Source organism: Mustela putorius, unplaced genomic scaffold, assembly GCF_011764305.1.
Source record: "Mustela putorius furo isolate JIRA1106 unplaced genomic scaffold, ASM1176430v1.1 tig00000450_pilon_pilon_pilon, whole genome shotgun sequence".
NCBI classification, from domain to species: Eukaryota; Metazoa; Chordata; class Mammalia; order Carnivora; family Mustelidae; genus Mustela; species Mustela putorius.
In genome coordinates this window covers 23600530-23619862 of record NW_025421385.1, presented here as the reverse complement: position 1 = coordinate 23619862, position 19333 = coordinate 23600530, and the positions used below count along the sequence as shown (strand labels likewise).

At 37.8% G+C, this 19333-nt stretch overlaps 1 protein-coding gene across 2 annotated transcripts in view; it reads right to left on the bottom strand.

The window, feature by feature from the left end:
• Positions 1–532: 532 nt before the first annotated feature.
• Positions 533–19333, bottom strand: part of SNX3 (sorting nexin 3) — a 43952-nt gene continuing 25151 nt past the window's right edge. For both annotated transcript variants that reach the window (XM_045080235.1, XM_004753456.3), the window contains exons 2-4: positions 8862–8957; positions 2658–2782; positions 533–1302 (exon numbers count right to left, since the gene is read on the bottom strand). In XM_045080235.1, coding sequence (XP_044936170.1) covers positions 1197–1302; positions 2658–2782; positions 8862–8957 — 327 coding nt within the window. In that variant the 3' untranslated portion in view covers positions 533–1196. The remainder of the gene's footprint in view (positions 1303–2657; positions 2783–8861; positions 8958–19333) is intronic.

The following is a 19333-nucleotide window of genomic DNA, read 5'->3' as shown; positions in this document are numbered from 1 at the left end:
GGCTTCTTATCACTTACACAAGTCAGGCTAGAACATTGTGCCCCTCTGCCTTGGTTAAAGAGGATGAAGTGTGCCACGACCCCAAACCAAATTAAAGAGAAAGCATGACTCTGCTGACCAAGAAAAGGGTTATTATACCCTTGCTAAGTGTGTTTAAACAAGTCACTCAGAAAACTAGGAAAAAAATTCCTGTGAAAAATAGGAGGCACAGTACTGACTTATCTTAAAAGGCCTTTTAAGAAGAATGACTTAAGATTATAAAGCATTTTTCAAATACACAAAGTGCTTCATAACAACTCAGTAAGCTTTAAGGAATGCTTTTTCTAGTACATCACTTTTTTTGTTGTATAAAAGAAAATACCCCAATTCAAAAGGTGGTAGCATATTTGATATCACCACTGTTTAAGAGGAATGGAGTTACAGGAATGAGAAGTATATAATTAGTAAATAATCCCTCTCAACAGTGAGTTAAGCAGGAAAGCCATGGGGGGGGGGAGCAGCCGGAGGCAACACAATCAGTGCATATCAGAAATGCTTTTTTATTTTTTATTTGAAAACAACTTAAATTTTTAGACAAATGATTTTAGTATATAAATTTGATTTTGTTTTTATACAGAATATAAAGATTTCCCTCATTAATCTTCCACGTGAAGGGTATTACAAGCCTGAAGGGAGACTTTTCTGCACACAAGTGTGTATCTTACACACAGGGGACTGGAAACCAATGGTGTAGTGCTTCTACACATAAATTAGGTCAAGGGACATCACATATTAAAAAGGATAAGAGAAATATTCTAGTTAATCAGATTCAAGAAGCAAACAGGACACAAAAACTGTGCAGATAAGACCAAGTCAGTAACTTTAGTTAGGACACTGCGGGTTATACTGGAGTAACAGGTCTGCGAGGTGATCATGGGGACCACATTAGAACGGCAAGGAAGAGCTATTTATATAGAAAGGCTGGAAGGAGGGATTTTCACTAAAGCAAATTAACTTCTTGTCAACTGCCAAAACAAAACCAAACCAAACTGAGCGTATGGATGTTAGTATACCGAGGGCATGTTATACCAGTTTTTGTGCGGCATGCTGAGAGTTAGTTAGAACTTCTTCACTGGTGCGTATGAACCATTAATAGTCACGGAGAGGTGTGTTTTTTTTTTTTTTTTGTTTTTGTTTTTGCCCCTTCTCACCAAATTTCAGGCATGTCTTATTTTAGATGGAGTATAGCTTTTATCTATAATTTCATCCTGTAAAAACATGTGAAGACAACGTTCATTCTGTGCCAGAGGATGACCAGCGACCCTAGGAATTAAAAAACACACACTTAGTCCAGTATTTTTCAAAAGAAAGCCTGGTGGGTCAAACACACATTTTCTAAGGTTAAGAAGCATGTATGATTTAGTAATACTACGTGTTAGTCTGGACTGCTCACAAGGCTATGCTCTCTCAGCAAATGGTTGATATTTCCTTTCCTTTGGCTCACTGGGGTCATTTAGAAAACATTTAATCACCTGCTCTGCACTGCTTCTGGAACAAGTGACCAATTCACTTCTTTATATATTACTGGGTATATTCACAAGAAACCTAAATGAATTTTAATGTCAAAGGTAAAACATGTCATTAATTCTATGAACACATTTTAAAGAAGGAAAAGCTACAGGATCAGAATTAGAAATATACTGAAGTTCACTAAAAGCTCAAAATATTAAGAAAGAGATGTAAGTGTCCAGTTTTTTCTTTTTGGCTTGCTTTAAAGGTTTCCATTGCAGACTACACATAAGATACAGATGGGTGACCAGACTTCTATCTCTGAATTACAAAACCACCTCAGCTGGCGGCGTTCCCTTCTCCTACAGGAAAACATATTCGTAAGACAACAAAAGTGACGTGCTACAGCACTTAAGTAAAAGTTTAAGGCTTTGTACAACTTTCCCTCCTGTTTAACCACTCACAGATCTTCAATCTTTATTACTAGGTAAAAACTGAAGTGTTGATTAATACGTAAGCTCACACAACCATATTCTCCAGCATTTGATTTTATTTGGTTAAATTTAAGGCCAATGCACAATTACAGCGATCCCTTTCCTGGCATAATTCTATTACTTTGGTTTTTAAAAACTGCTGTATTTCCAAAGGAGTAAAATTAAAAGCTAGAAATTTGGTTTAAAAACCAAAATCTCAGGTCTTCTTACATTTTGAAAAAAATACATTCTGCCATGAACATTTTAAATGTGTACCTTTACATAAGACATGCTGATAATACCTCCATTTGCAATCAAACAAAATGATTGCAAGTGTACTGTAAGTTTTATTGTTCATGCTAGAACATACCTTAAATGAGAAAGAATCATAAGTAAAACTGTATTTTTTAAATGCTGCAATTTTAAATGTAATTTGCATAAATTAACTATGAAAAACAAATACAAAACTTAGGTCAACACAAAGCTACTCATTTTAATCACTCAAGTGTGTTAATATTTATCACATGATCTTCAACTTGTTACATACTTCTACTTTATTCAAATGGTACAAACAGGAAATGGCCAAAAAGAAAAGTAGTGTTACCGTTCAGCTTCAGACCTAAACTACTAGTATCCACCTGAAGTCGGATCAGAACACTATTCCCTCTTAAACCTCGAGGTACAGAAAGTACTCACTTGTTTATAAACTGCTCCAGTCCTTGCTTCCTTTCTTCAATAAAATTATCATCAAATATTCCATCATCTCCTCTAAAAGGAAGCTGGCGCAAAAATGCTTTTCCAGGGAGCGGGGGAACTACAACCTGAAAAAACACAGGAAAGAAAGCTCTTGAAGATGCTGACCAGGCTGTGAAAATATATAGAGCACAACATGAAGACAAGTATACGTTCACTAGGACAGCCATTCCACTGTTACACCAGTTTAAATATAAAAGAAAATCAGTAAAAAACACACTGAAAAAAGATTCAACATTTGGAGGCAAGATAACCGAAACGCAGAATAACCCATCAGACTACGTACGGCTCCTCAATGGCATGGCCTGTAGCTTAATTATCGTTTTCCCTGAACCTGTCGAGGCACAAGTGTACCAAGAGAACACTCGAGCAATGCTACAGGAAAGGCTGTGATGCCTCCAGACAGTCCGGATGCCACTTAGGGGAGACAATGCTCCTACAGTTGAAACTGCAGAGACCACGATCAACTTTCAATTACAACAGTAACAAACTCTTTCCAGCCTGGGCAGGTCAGAATTCCATGGTCTCTTTCTTCCACCTCATACCATCTACAAATAGTCTTTCCTACCTGTGTTCGAGCAGCATTTAAAAAATAAAATACTCAACAATTCTGTCACCACTCTACCATTTTCTAGGCTAAGAAACATGTCAACTTTCTCCCACATCCACTACCCTCTCTCTCCCCAAGGACCTGTCATTTCTTTCTTCTGACAAAGGAATATCCTAATTTTCCCCTTTAGAGCCTAACTGTCCTCTAGGACCAACTCATACTGATCTCTCTCCAGATCAGGAATTACCTGAAGCTCAAATATTTGTCTGAGTTAAACAGCACAAAGCTCTATTTCACAGGCGAGTTTGGTTTCTCAAACTATGGCACTATTAACATTTTGAACCAGGTCATTCTCTGGGGGTGGGGTGGGGCAGGGGAGGGCTTTCTTGCACACTGCATAATGCTTAACAGCATCACGGGCCTCTACCCACCAGGCTGGCTGCCACCCAGGAGCACCCCCTTGTTGTGACAATAAAAACCGTCTCCAGACATTGTCACATGTCTCCTGGGGGACAAAACTGCCCCTGGTGGAAAACCACCAACTTAAGCTCCTAATGCCTTCAAATAACGATCCCGTCTCAGGTCTTAAAAATTTTAAGAAAGCCTGGGCACAAAACAGAAGCTCAAAGACCTGTTATGTGACTAACCACTTAGCTGGATCCGTATCTTACACAAAACAGAAAAGGTGTAAGGAAACAATTCAGACAAGAAGAAATATAAATAGTAAACACCAGTAATAAAATTATATGCATTCTAAAAATGTTAAACCCTTGATGCAGTTTCTATCCTGAAACAAAAAGAAATGAACTAGGGTGAAAAAAGAAAGATCAACACAGGGCGCCTGGGTGGCTCAGTGGGTTAAGCCTCTCTGCCTTCAGCTCAGGTCATGATCTCAGGGTCCTGGGATCAAGCCCTGGATTGGGCTCTCTGCTCAACAGGGAGCCTGTTTCCCTCCCTCTCTCTCTGCCTGCCTCTCTGCCTACTTGTGATCTCTGCCAAATAAATAAATAAAATCCTTAAAAAAAAAAAAAAAGATCAACACTTCATACAGAATAGCAAAGAACAAAATAAAATCAAAAGAGAACAGAAAACCAAATGCCCAACATGAACTTCCTAATTCCTTCCCAGACTCAACGACTCTTCTCCCCAGAAGACCAATGATTAAGACGTCTGAAGATTTACCTTCCTAACTCTGCCTTAGCATTCTCAAATCTCTCTCCCTATATCAGCATTTGTGAAGTTGAGTGTTAAAACCTGTAAGGACCATATAACTGAGAAGCAGAGATTGTGACTACTAACTGAGCTCCAGTACGATGGCTATCTGATGGGCAGGGAAAAACACCTGTATGTATAAAGCTATTGTTAAAAAAAGAAGCCAGAACTATACTAAACAAATAACTACCATTAATTCAGGGCATAATTTAGCATGAAACTTAAGATTACTATGTGTTATCTGCAGAGATATATTCTTCCTAACATAATATTCAAAGCTGTCACTGAAATGGATGGTGAGGCTGTAGGATTAATAACCTACAAAAATCATGAGTGGCTTGTTCGGCTAAGATTCCAAAGATCCTCTTCAACATCAAATTATTTTTGCTTAAGCAGTCTGAAATGATCTCGTTCGAGTATACTGAACATCACCTACTTTCTAGCCTCAAAAACCATTATTTTGGTTAAAAGTACTAATATGTAAATGAAAATAACTGTTTTTAGCAATACTGTAATACAAGTACAACTTTCATAGTAAACCCTTCAGATATTTAACTGGCCTATTACTAAAAGTGCAGTACTGACCTTCAAAGGACAGTAATTATATGAAAACAATCCATAAAATGCGAGATTTTTGCAAATCACATGTCTGATAAGGAACTTGTAAGACTTTTAAAATATATTCTAGATACAACTCAATAATAAAAAGACAAAACATTCTATTAAACGGGCAAAGGATCTGAAAAAAGTATTTCTCCACAGAAGATATATAAATGACCGATAAGTGCACGGAAAAATGATCAACATCACCAGCCCTCAGCGAAATGAAAATCAAAACCACACTGACCCCGCACCACACATGCTAGGCCAGCTATAGTAAAGCAGCTAGCTGTAGAGGCACTTGGGCGTCTCAGTCGGCTCAGGTTGTGGGATTAAGCCCTGCATGGGGCTCTGCACTCAGCAGGACTCTGCTTGAGATTCCCTCTCCCCCACCCCCCAAAGCGTGCATACATACTCACTCTCTATCAAGTAAGTCTTAAAAGAAAAAAAAAGACAGCTATTAGTAAGTGCTGGTAAGGACAGAGAGAAAAGCGGGACCCTCAGACATTGGTGGGATTGTAAAAATGGTATAGCTGCTTTGGAAAACAGTCTAGGAGTTCCTTAAACAGTTATCACAGAACCCAGTAAATCCACTCCTATGTATACACTCAAGAGAAACAGAAATATATGTCAAAAAAACCCTGTACCAGATGTTCAAGCAGTGTTATCTGCAACAGTCAAAAGTAGAAACAACCTGAATGTCTATCAACTGACGAAAGGATAAATAAAATAAATAAATAAAATGCATATCCATACAACAGAATATCTGGCAACAAAAAGAAATGAACTAGGAAAAAAAAAAATGAGGGAGTAATGTTAAAAACACCCTCCGTGAAAGAAGCCAGACACATCAGACTCCATACTCTATGCTATTTATATGAAATGTCCAGAACAGGCAAGTCCATACAGAAAGTCAATTAGCAGTTGTACAGGCCTGGGTGAGGAGGGGCCGAGGGAGAAACTGGTAGTGACTACTAATGGGCACGGGGTTTCTTTTATGGAATGACTAAGTTGTTCTAAAATTGACAGTAAAGATTGTTGTACAACTTTGTGAATATACTAAGAACCAATTAATTTTACTTTAAATGGGTGAACTGTATGGCATGTGAATTCTATGTCATTGAAGCCATTATTTTTTCCAGAAGTGAGGTCTACATGCCCCAAATGTTTACTAAACACTCCGGGGCAGCACATGCTATGATAAGCAAAGCCCAAAACCTATCAAGACACTTCTTCCCATCAATCAAAGACAGAAAAATACTGCATCATTTCACTTATGTGTGGAATCTAAAAAAATGAGACTCTTAGCAACGGAGTGTAGCAGAATAGTGGTTGCCAGGGGGTGGGGGATGGGGGAAACGCAGGCTGCTGGTCAAAGGGTACAAACTTCCAGTTATAAAGATGTTCTGGGAGTCTAATGTAGAGCATGGTGACTCTAGTTAACAATACTCTACTGTACATTTAGAAGTTGCTAAGACTGTAGATCTTAAATTTTTTCACCACCACCAAAAAAAACCAGGCGGGAGGGATAGGGTGATTGGGTTATGGTTATGGACACTGGGGAGGGTATGTGCTGTGGTGAATACTGTGAATTGTGTAAGACTGATGATTCACAGACCTCTACCCCTAAAGCAAATAATACATTATGTGTTAATAAAAAAAAAAAAAATTAACAACTATGTGAGGTGGATATATTAACTAAGCTTACTGTGATCATCATTTCATAATATATACATATAACAAATCATTATGTTGCACGCCTTAAGCTTACACAGTGTTATTTGTCAATTATATCTCAATAAAGCTGGGAATTCTTCCCTGTGGTCATAATTAATTTCTTGTTACCCAAAATGTTCCTAACTTGTTTTGTACATTTAGATCTTCAAACCATCCATAATTCATATATAGTGAGTTATAAATTTTTATTCCTAAATAGACAGCCAAAATGTTTCAATCCCATTTACTGAATATAAATTATTTTCCCTACTGATTGACAATGTTATTTTTGTTACTAAATTTCCAATAAACATGCAAGTTAGCCCCTAAGTTCTATTACATTCTGCTAATCTATCTGCTTATCTCTAAAGCAATACCAAAATGTTTTAATTACTGCAGCCTTAAGAGAAACTCTGATGTCTGCAGGTGTTCCGCACATGCTGAAAATAATTTTTGACTCTTCTTGGGGTTCTCTTTGATTATAAAGCTCATATATAAATCTGTAAGTTTATTTAAAAAAAAAAAACCACTAAGATTTCTATCAGAGGAGATAATGCTTTGCTTTGATCAGGTCTACTGCTAAAATGTCACCTCTAAGTGAGGCCTTCCTCTGACAACTCTAAAAAAGAGTACTCTCCTGGCACTCCCTACTTCCCTTGGTTTTTGTTTTTTCTTTTTCCTTCTTTCTTTTTTACAGGCTGTATTTATTTATGTAACACACAGAGATCACAAGTAGGCAGAGAGGGGGGTGGGGGAGGAAGCAGGCTTCCTGCTGAGCAGAGAGCTGGATGCAGGGCTCTTTGATCCCAGGACCCTGAGATCATGACCTGAGCCTAAGGAAGAGGCTTAACCGACTGAGCCACCCAGGTGCCCCGGTTTTTGTTTTCTTTAGAGCGTATCACCATCTGACATACTAGATATCTACTTTTTCTGCTTTCCCATCACTGCCAGCCGACTTCCCCAACAGATTATAAGGACCATGAAAGTGGGGTCTTAATGTGTTCACAGATCTATCCGTAAGTCAAAGGACATTCAGGATAGCTCTCAAATGTTTACAGAATAAATTAATCTTCAAAAGTGACTATTCCAAACCAAGAATGTAGCATTTCTATTTATTAAGTTATGCTTTTGTCTTTCAGTAAAGTTTTGAAGTTTTCTTTACATGGGTCTTAAATTTCTAGTTTTATTCATAGATATTTTATTCTTTGATATTCTTTTGAGCCAACTGATTCTGCTTTACATTTCGATAGAATGCTATGATTTGTGTAATATATCGCTCTTCTATCCAGCCACAGGTATCTGGTTAAGGAAGTTTTCCTTCCATTTCAACTTGTCACACTTGAGAAATGAGCACAAGTTAGCCTTCACCTGCTTCCGGGCTCCAACACACCAACTTCTGATGCCCTTCTGACACCAGGCTGAAATTAGGGTCATTAGAATGAGACCTTGCCTTGCCGTAATTTTTTTTGCAGCCAGAGCCACTAAATTTTAAGAGAAGATAACTCTTACCAAAGTATACAGCAGTGTTTTTAAATTGCATGTAGCAACCAATGAGACCATGGCCATCATTTGAAAAGCTAAGCTGAACAATATCAGCACATATCACAGATAAGGTAAGTACTGGTTTATGAAAACTCTGGCTATATGTACATGTGTGACAATGAAAAAGTGTATTACGAATCAGTAAAAGAAAAAGAACTGCAAATACAGTGATATATGAGATGTACTGAGGAAGAGAAACTTCGGAAGGTGTAGGGAAGGGGAGGGGCAAGACGGAAGAGGAAGGTGAAGGAAAGGAAGGAAGGAATAGCAAAAGAGTTCTGAGAAGTAAGTGTTGGCCAAGCATGAGTCCGTAAAGGCCTCAACTGGGCCATTAAAGTAGACAAGGGAAGATTGAGGTTTAAAGAAACATTAGAGCCTTCCCCCATCGCCCAAAAAATAAGAGGAAACTGAACTACCAGAAAAAAAGAAATTATACTTGCTTTTACCCCCTTCATTCAAGGTAAGTTTTCTGAAACATTAAAATTCAGAGTCTTTGGCTTTAAAGTCCCATTACAAATAGTTCTTACCTTGCTCTCTCTTTCTAATTCACTTCGCAGCCATTCAAAGTCACTGTATCTTCTTCTAACGGTAGATTCCTTCAGCTTGAAAATAGGCAGATTTGTCTGAAATTAAAAAAAAAAAAATCACTCCTAAGCTGAAGCACAGGATAGGGACTTCAAAAACAGAGCTCGGGTGAGGAATCTGTCAAACTGATCACATGGCAGGCCTGGTTACCTTAAGAAAATCATGAAGTTATTACGATGACATTTTACCTCTAACAAAATAAAACTTGACTAAACATTAAAGTGTATTATATATGCTGGAGTACAATTTTTAAAAACGCACGTCTGCACATATGCTTTAGAAGGTCATTCTGCCTGAGGTCAGTTACGTAAATATAGGGCATTTTTCCTATTTTGGTGAGCTGTAGAAATGTCAAGTGGACAGGAGTGGGATAAAGCTAGCTCCGATGGCTGTCCAGTTTAGACAGTACTGTACCATACAATGCTCAAAGGGGGGAAGAGACCTTAACTACTTTGACATGATATACATAATATTTTATTGTGATGACTGGATTAGATGTTTCACAATGAAAGAAATGAATGAAGGATTATGCTTAATGGTCTTCTAAAAAAATGCGAGAAACTAGCAGGGAAAGAGTGCAAAGTCTGCACTATTATTACTAGTAGGAAATCAGGAGTCAATCACATTAGATCGAGTTCATAGATCCACAGCTTTATAGACTGAGGGCAAGTTTAAGAACGGAAAACAGGGGTGCCTGGGTGGCTCAGTGGGTTTAGCCGCTGCCTTCGGCTCAGGTCATGATCTCAGGGTCCTGGGATCGAGTCCCGCATCAGGCTCTCTGCTCAGCAGGGAGCCTGCTTCCCTATCTCTCTCTCTCTCTGGCTGCCTCTCCGTCTACTTGTGATTTCTCTCTGTCAAATTAATAAATAAAAAAATCTTTAAAAAAAAAAAAAAAAGAATGGAAAACATAATGCCCAGAACTCTGAGGTTACGCTGGAATGGAGACTGCTCTTTACAAGACTGCAAGGACCATTTATGTCTACTTCTAAAAGTAATAAAAAAGATTTGTTATCTTTTACTGATCCCTAGAAAAAGAGAAAATACACCACCAAACCCACTTTAAAATGGCTCATGATTAAGGGCTATTAGCAGAAGCCCATGACTTTTTTAGCAAGAACAGAATTTAAAGTGCACATAATATCACAAAGTTTATAGGGGACAGAAATGATCTAACATAATTAATGCTGTACCATACTGAAAATGCTATTTAATACTAGATACTGATGGGTTATACTTTGTCTCTAATTTGCTCTTTGTACTTGTAGAACAGCAAACCGTTTTACAGCTGAAAAGAAAAGTTAAGTGTCACCAGAAGAGACATCAACCATCATGTAAACCTTACTCTTCAGAAAATGTCGATCATTTGTTAAACTTAATGCCGCTGATAAATAATTGTCATTCAGCACAAGAAAAGCTTTTTATTCAGGGCCCTAAACCCATTTTGTAGTAGATTTTAGTTTTTTCCAAAGTGTATTAACTTCTCCATGCTGTATACCTTATAGCTTGGAATCTTCTACAGATGCTACTGGGCATAACACTGGATAGGTTTCAAGCGTGAAACCAAATCTCACAAGAGGTTTAAAAGCACTTGGATTTTCTTTCCCAGGTAACCACAACATTTGTTCATTGTATTAATGACTAAGAGCAAAATTGCACCTAACAAGACTCTTACTATACTAAAAGTCAAGCTTATATTTAGAGATGCTGGCTTGCTGTTTACAGAAGGGTATTCTCATTCCCCACAGGGAATAAAATTAGGTCCCCTGGGGAGCAGGATGATAATTCCCAGAAAGAAAGCACTGGATTATTTCTCTCTAATTTCACCCATTGGCTTTTTAACCAAGTTCACCCTTCCGCATTAAAATATTAAGTCTTTGTAAGTGTCTAAAGATAGAAAGGCTTTTACAGAATTGAGTGTTTTCTGCAGGTGAGATTTTACATTCTGAATTCCCTCCTCTCAAATTACTTTACAAAAGGGATTAGCTGCTCTCTTTATTCAATACGTTAAGATCAAGCTTGTGAAAAGAGTTCCCTGCGAATTTTCATACTTCTGGGTACGGAAGTCCATAAAGTTAATCTCTGAAACAACATATCAAGCTTACAGGTACAATGTTGAGGGAAGAGTGCCAATTCAGCTCATTTTACCTTCCATTTTCCCTTTTGAACTTTTGACACAATCATGATTATATCTGATTCACTTTAATAGAAGGGGAGTGGGAAGGCGAAAAAGTCCGTTCCATTCTATGATTAGCTAGTAATTTTTTAGATTATATATAAAAAAGGTTCACAGTTAAAGAAAATTCTTCTATTTAGTCTGCTCAACGGGCTATGCTTTCTCTTTACATGATGATTCCTTTAAAGTTTTGATAAAGTCACATCATGTAATTCTTAATATTATTTACCCATTACATTTGGAGTGGCAAGTTTGCCTGTTAACTTCCTCCTGATCAACACAACTTGATCAAAATAAAACTGAAAAAAACGTGGAGGTGTTTTCGTTAAACCACTATTGATTATAAACTCTTGATCAGTCACTTACAACTTATTTAACCCTCATAAAATGTTCCATTTTGTTTTTCTAAATAGAGAAGAGTGAGGGTGATTACCTTTTTTTTTTTTTTTTTAAACTACAGGTTTAGGAGGATTCAACTATTTTTACAATTTGGGAACATTTATAAAAGGGCTAGTGCTAGGTAAGTTGAGGAAATGTAAAGACTGAGATGGAGCCCTAACCCTTTGAAGCTTGTTTTAGGGAGGTTAAAGAATAAGAACACAAAAAATTTATGTGGTTAAAAATACCATACACCATAAACAAAAACAAAGTTGAAAGACCAAGAACAAATTGTAGACAAATATTTGCAACATAAAACAAAGGGATAATTTTATTAAAATGTAAAGAACTTAGAGACCAATTAAGGAAAAGATGAATAACCTGACAAAACAGGCAGAACATAGACTAAAGGCCAATAACGTTCACCAACTTCACTCACACAAGAAATGCTAGTTGAAACAGGAAGATCCTATTTTCATTCAGACCAGCAGGTATTACATTTTAATACCTAGTGATGGAACGGAGACAGACAGACGGACAGACACGTGAAAAATCTGGTTGACGGGAGCAAGTTGTAAGGAGAGCATTCTGGTAACACCTCTCATTCTTTCAAATGCATAGATCTTAAAAATAAGATGAAAACAGGGAGGGAAACCGTAAGAGACTCTTAATGTAGGAAACAAATTGAGGGAAGGCTCCTGGAGGGGAGAAGGGTTGATGATGCGGTGGGAACTGGGAGACATTAAGGAGGGCACTAGATGGAATGAGCACTGGGTGTTGTATGCAGTTGATGAATCATTAAATTATACCCCTAAAACTAAAAACAGTAATAAAATAAAGGCATATATCCTCTAAGCCAACAGTTCCACTAGGAATTAATCCTACAAATATTTCCACATACACAAAAAGATACCAGTATTATATCATAATTATATATCTCAGTAGTTTACTTAAGCATTGTTCATGTGATAATAAAACAAAATCTAATACAACTGCTACAAACATAAGTGAAACTTTATACAGCTTTTACAAACTAAAATTCAGCCAAAGGCTGATCAGAAAGCCTAAGATGTGTTAAAGAGACGTTTAAGAGCATGTGACCTTTTTTTTTTTTGAGTATGTGACTCTTGATCTCAGGGTAATGAATTCAAGTCCCATGTTGGGGGCAGAGATTACATAAAAAAGTAAAACCTTTAAAAATAAGTTTCCTAACAGTACATACAGTATGATACCATTTTATGATACCATTTGTATAATTAAAGCGTAAGGGAATTGATACTGGATTTGGCCAGTATTCTCTTCACACATGGAGTAAGCCACACTGTAGGAAGACCTTGGAAAAAGTTAAATAGTGTGAGCTACATGCTGAGTACACTAAAGCGTAGGTCATGGGAAAACTGAAAAGGTTAAACTATGCCCTGAGTATGTGGCTAAGGTGTGTCTCTGTGAGCATCAGGATTAATAAACATCTCTAAACAGGAAAATAACTTCGAAATAGAAAAACAGAAGAGAGAAACTGCCATGAAGTTGAAGCCACAGAACTGGACAGATTAGCTACATGTTGGTGCACGAGGGGCCTAACAACGGGTGCCGTTCCTAAGTTGGTTCCGTTCTCATCCCAAGAAAGAAAATTTTTTGTGACTATGTATGGTAGGAGATGTTAACTAGACTTACTGTGATCATTTCACAAAGTATGCTAAATATGGGATCATTCATTACGCTGTACATCTGAAACTAATGTAGTATGTCAATTATTATTATTATTAGTTTTAGTTTTCTTTCGTTTGGTAAGCTCTCCACCCAACATGGGGCCAAAACTAACAACTCTGAGACCAAGAGTCACTAACTCTTCTGAGCAAGCCAGGCAGGTGCCCCATGTCAATTATATCTTAAACAAACAAATAAACAAAAAAGAACAGCTGTTCTAGCCACTTCTAAGGTTTATCCGGCTTGAAGAAAATGCACAAGAGCCAGACTACTGAGGCAAATTAAAGCAAAAGTTCCTAATAGATTTTACTTTAGATTTCATTTAAAAATGCTTTATAGACTTATCCAGAGAGAAATAAAGTGGTGAATTCTGAAATTAAATGTAAATCAGACTTCAATATGGTTAACTTATTTAAATGACTAAAACTCTGAAACTTCCAAAAGGCAACATTTAGTATTCTCTTATCCTGACATTCATATTTCTCCCGTAGTTGTTCTAAATTGCTCAGACTGTGCATAAACTAGAAGCCACTATTTTCTGCCAGCTACTATTATTTTACCTATAGAACCACAGTTATTTTATTTGTAGGAACAGTGATCAGAGGCCCGTAACATCAGAGACAAGTAAAATAAAGTCCATCATCAGGCAAGAACCATAAACTAAGCCATAATCTTCATTTATGTGCACAGGTACCTATTACTAGTAAACGCTGAAGGTGTGAGTAATCTTGGTCTTTTTTTTTTTTAATTAAATTAAATTTATTTGACAGAGAGAGAGAAATCACAAGTAGGAAGAGAGGCAGGCAGAGACAGAGAGGGGGAAGCAGGCTCCCCACTGAGTAGAGAGCCCGATGCGGGGCTCGATCCCAGGACCCCGAGACCATGACCTGAGCTGAAGGCAGAGGGTTAACCCACTGAGCCACCCAGGCACCCAAACTTGGTCTTTTCAATAGTATCCATGTAACTGTGAAAGTTGTACAACTTGTTTCATTATAAATCTGAAGCAAGACAGACGCGCCTACAAACACATCAACTATTCCTATAGCTTCTATGTAAGAAACCCAGTATTAACAATAATTTGAAGCTATGTCAGGCCCAAACTTTACATTTAAAAAGCAAAGAATTATAATTATCTGCCTCTTAAAAAAGCTAAGCAAGTTGCCAGGAATTCATTAAGTCTGTAGAAACAATTTTATACACTAAGGAATCTGGGTGGCTCAGTTGGTTAAGCATCTGCCTTCAGCTCAGGTCATGATTCCAGGGTCCTGGGATTGAGCCCTGAGTCAGGCTCCCTGCTCTGCAGGGAATCAGCTTCTCCTTCTCCCTCTGCCACTGTTCATGTGCTCTCTCTCTCTAATAAATAAATAAAATCTAAAACAAACAAACAAACAAACCACCAATTTTATTCACCATTCCAAAATATACCTTTTTAATTATTATACAACCCAAATACTAGTTAATGTGTCAGCACTACTTATTGACACTTTTGGGGGGGCACCTGGGTGGCTCAGTTGGCTATGCATCCGACTCTTGGTTTCGGCTCAGATCAAGACCTCAAGGTTATGAGATCAAGCCCCCTAGTGGGGCTCAGTGCTCAGTGCAGAGTTTTCTTAAAACTCTCCCTCTGCTCTTCCCCACCACTCTAAAATAATTAAAATAAATAAATAGAAAGGTAAATAAATAAATGGTGCAATGTTAAGTCACAGAGAAAGAGACAAACCAAAATCTCCACTCTGTATCTTACCACTACTAAAATCAATGACATCAGTAGTTCTTTTTTTTTTTTTTTTTAAGATTTTATTTATTTGAGAGACAGAGAGAGAGAGAACATGTCTGGGGGAGTGGGGAGACTCCCACTGAGCAGGGAGCCCAATGTGGGGCTCGATCCTGGGACTACAGGATCATGACCTGAGCAGACGTTTAACCAACTGAGTCATCCATGTGCCCATCAGTGGTTCCTAAATCCAGTTATGCTTCAGAATTACCTAGGTACCTTGAAACAATTTCTTAAATGGAAGTATAACATATGAGCAAATAACACCGAGGGTATAGCTTGGTTAAGTTTTCAGATGGTAGCAATTTGGGCAGTCTTTATAATCAAACAAACAAAAACAGTCTTGAGGCCTGCCTCAGAGCAACTAGATCAGTTTCAAGGGGAATGAACCCTTTAAAGATTTTACTTAATTTTTTTAAAGATTTTATTTATTTTACAGAGAGAGCGCATGCGACCACAAGCAGGTGAGCGGCAGGCAGAGGGACAAGCAGGCTCCCCAGAGAGCAGGGAACCCAATGCAGGGCTCGATCCCAAGGCCCTGGGATCATGACTGGCACAGAAGGCAAATGCCTAACTGACTGAGCCACCCAGGTGCCCCAAGACTTTTTTTTTAAGGTACCTCAAGATTTCAATTATTTTAGAGAAAAAGAGAGAGGGCAAGTTCAAGGAGAGGCAGAGGGAGCGAGAAGAACAAGCAGCCTCCACACTGAGTGCAGAAGCAGGACACAGGGTTTGGTTCCACAACCACAAGATCATGATCTAAGCTGAAATCAAGAGACCAATGCTGAACTGACTGAGCTACCCAGGTGCCTTGGGAACGAGCCTTTTAAAAAGGTTCCCCAGATGATTAATATACAATTTTAGTAACTATTAACTATAACATGTATGACTGGTTCAAACAATCACCCAACAAGTAGCTAAACCAGTGCTCAGATGAAAATCTACAGCTGTAAATGTCTACATTAAAAAAGATGAAATATCTCAAGTGAATAAACTTCCACCTTAAGAAACTAGAACAAACTAAAAACAAGTAGAAGAAAGGAAATAATAAAGATCAGAGTGGAAATCAGAGTGAAAAACAACTGAGTGGAAAACAGAGAATAGAAAAACAGAAAAAATACAAATGAAAAGCATTCCAGGGCACTGGGTGGCTCAGTGGCTGAGCATCTGCTTTTGGCTTGAGTCATGATCCCAGGACTCTGGGATCAAGCCCTGCATTTGGCTCCCTGCTCAGCGGGGAGTTGGCTTCTCCCTCTGCCCCTCACCCCGCTTCTGCGCACTCTCTCAAATAAATAAAATCTTTAAAAAATTCAATGCTTCAAATAAAGAAATGGAATTTTAATCAAATTTAAGATTTTAGGGTGCCTGAGTGGCTCAGTGGGTTAAAGCCCTTGCCTTCAGCCCAGGTCATGATTCCAGGGTCCTGGGATGGAGCCCCACATCAGGCTCTCTGCTCAGCAGGGAGCCTGCTTCCTCCTCTCTCTCTGCCTGCCTCTCTGCCTACTTGTGATCTCTGTCAAATAAATAAATAAAATCTTTTAAAAAAATTTAAGATTTTAATATCTTGTTTTATAAAACTTTATAGTACTCATACTATTCCTTCTGCGGTCAAAGAAAATTAAAGTCAGTAACCCTACTCTTTCTCATTCGGTCAAATCTCACATTTAATACTGAATCTCACATTTATAAAATCTCACATTTTATACTGAATCAATCATTCAGTATAAAAGTACACACTTTATAATATTCTATATTACAACAGTGGTTAAGAGCTCAGTCTCTGTTTAGGTTCAAATTCCAGCATGGTCAGTTAGCTGTATGAATTGGGCTAGTCAATCTATTTTTTTAATTTGCTCATCTATAAACTGGAGATAACAGTGTGAGAGTATATAAAAAATAAATGGTTTAGAAGTTGAACTAGCCCAGATAATTTCTTTTCTACTGCTTGGGAAATCATTCAAGGGATAAATATTTTGAAATAAGTTAGATATGTGGTTCTTGAAGGCCATGCTCTTATAACCCTATCTCGTACAGCTGTTGTAATGATGAAATGAGGTATGTAATATAAACACGCTAGAACCATACATAGCACCCAACTGCAAAGTCTAAGTTGCTTTTCTTACATCACCCCTTTTGTATCAGCAAAACTTTCTATTATTATAATACCCTCCTTTACCTTTAACCAACTGTTAGTTATATTTGCTTTCTTTTTTTTTTTAAAAGATTTTATTGATTTATATGACAGACAGAGATCACAAGTAGGCAGAGGGGCAGGCAGAGAGGCAGGCAGAGAGAGAGGAATTAAAGCAGGCTCCCCGTCAAGCAGAGAGCCTGATGTGGGGCTTGATCCCAGGACCCTGGGATCATGACCTGAGCCGAAGGCAGAGGCTTTAACCCACTGAGCCACCCAGGCACCCCTACATTTGCTTTCTTAATCTTCTGCAGCAGTTATTTCTGCTGAACCATTTGAGAGTAAACTGCAGACATCATAATCCGTTACCACTAAGCACTTTGGTGTGCATTCCCTAAGAACATTCTCTTATTTACCACAGAACAAGGACCAAATACAGGATATTTACATTGATGTACAGTCTGTATTCAACTTTAACAGTCGTCCCTTTAAAACTTTTTAAAAATTGGAATCTAATTAAGAATCAAGCTCTGCCTGTTGTGTCTCTGATCTTCAATTTAGAACACTCTTCCTGATGTATTACCATTCAAGATGCTGACAATTTTAAACACCGAAGGCCAGATATTTGAGATGCATTATACATTTGAGTTCATCTGTTTCCTCTTAACCAGCCATATGTCCTGCATTTCTGGCAGTAATGTATGTTCCTAATGGCTGGAACGATGAATCTGTCTCAGCACATCACATCAGAAAGACATGATGTCAGTTTGTCCTGTTACTGGGTCACCTGATTAAGGTTAAGTTAGCCAGATTTCTCCAGTGTAAAGTTACCTTTTTTCCTTCTTTACAGTAAGTCTTTTTCTTATTCTTGTGCTTGCCCTTATAATAAAGTTTAGGGCCATTTGGAATTTATCCACCTAATTTAAAGCTCAAGAACTGTCAGAGCATAAAATGAATTCTGCTTCTTGGAGAAATTCACATTTTTTGGTGAAGTTATATGCCTGACTTTAACCATAAGGAGATGAGCTTACTGGACTGCCAAATAATAGCACCAACAAACAGATATGTTAAGGACGTTTGGTTCACAATTTGACTTAGTAAACAGATCCTGAAGAGGACTGATAGTCTATTTGGCTAAAATGAAGCCTTAGGAGAATATTTGTACTTGCCTTAGGAGAAATTCAGGATGATTCTCAAGCTTCTGTGTATCAATTGCAAGAAGAAAATATATTTTGCAGAGCACATGACAAGGTAACGGACTAATTATACAAGATACCTGGTATATTCAGAAAACTCGAAAAGAGTGTAAGACTAAAAACTTGAAGAAAACTATTCAGTATTGTCTTTTATGTTATAATAATATACCAGAAACAAAACTCCGAAGGGATGAAACGTAGTATCTGTACGCCTGTACTGCACGACTGCTATCTAGTGGAGAGCACAGCATAACCTACAGACACGCTCAGTCATTAAGCCGTACACCTGAAACTAACATAACACTGCTGCAACCGCATGCAAATATAAAAAATTTTAAGCCCTACCATTTGTATAAAAGAGAAACCAGCCAATGTCCCAGAAGGTGTAATTAATGACACAGAGTAAAATCTTCAGAAATCCAAACAGATACTACACACTATAGAGCAGAGTTTTGAAACCATGGTACAGACCACTATTTTAGAAAATAAGTGCTCCCTTCACATGTAAGCAGAGGAAACGGTCACACTGGTCTCCAAAAACCTGAGGCTGACACGCTTCCACAGGCTGACCTATTAAAAGTCAGCAGCTCACAGATACCCTATATGTAACCTGATGATCACTGATAGCCAAAGAGAAAACCAAGCCTCAAAATGTGATCACATGAATATAGCTCAACAATAGATATTAGAAAAATGTTTACTAGGTGTTTCTAGTATTTCTTCAGATAGTGTCATGTATACATTTGAGAAAAGAGACTGGCAACAACATCAAAAGTATACTCAATAGACCATACTCTATTTAACCAATCCTAAGAGATGTAAATGGATGCCTCACTCCTGTTCTCATTAAACGGCTGCATTTCTCCAAATATCTACATCTAGAGATAAAGGATAAGCTGAGAAGTGCTTAAGCTATTACCTCCCCCGTCAGTACTTTTGATACTTGTTTTACCCCATCTGGAACAGCATGAATAACTGCAGATATGGTTTATAACCTAGATGAACTCTAAATATGGCTGGGGAGAAGTCATTTAAGTGAAGAATAAGCTTTTTAG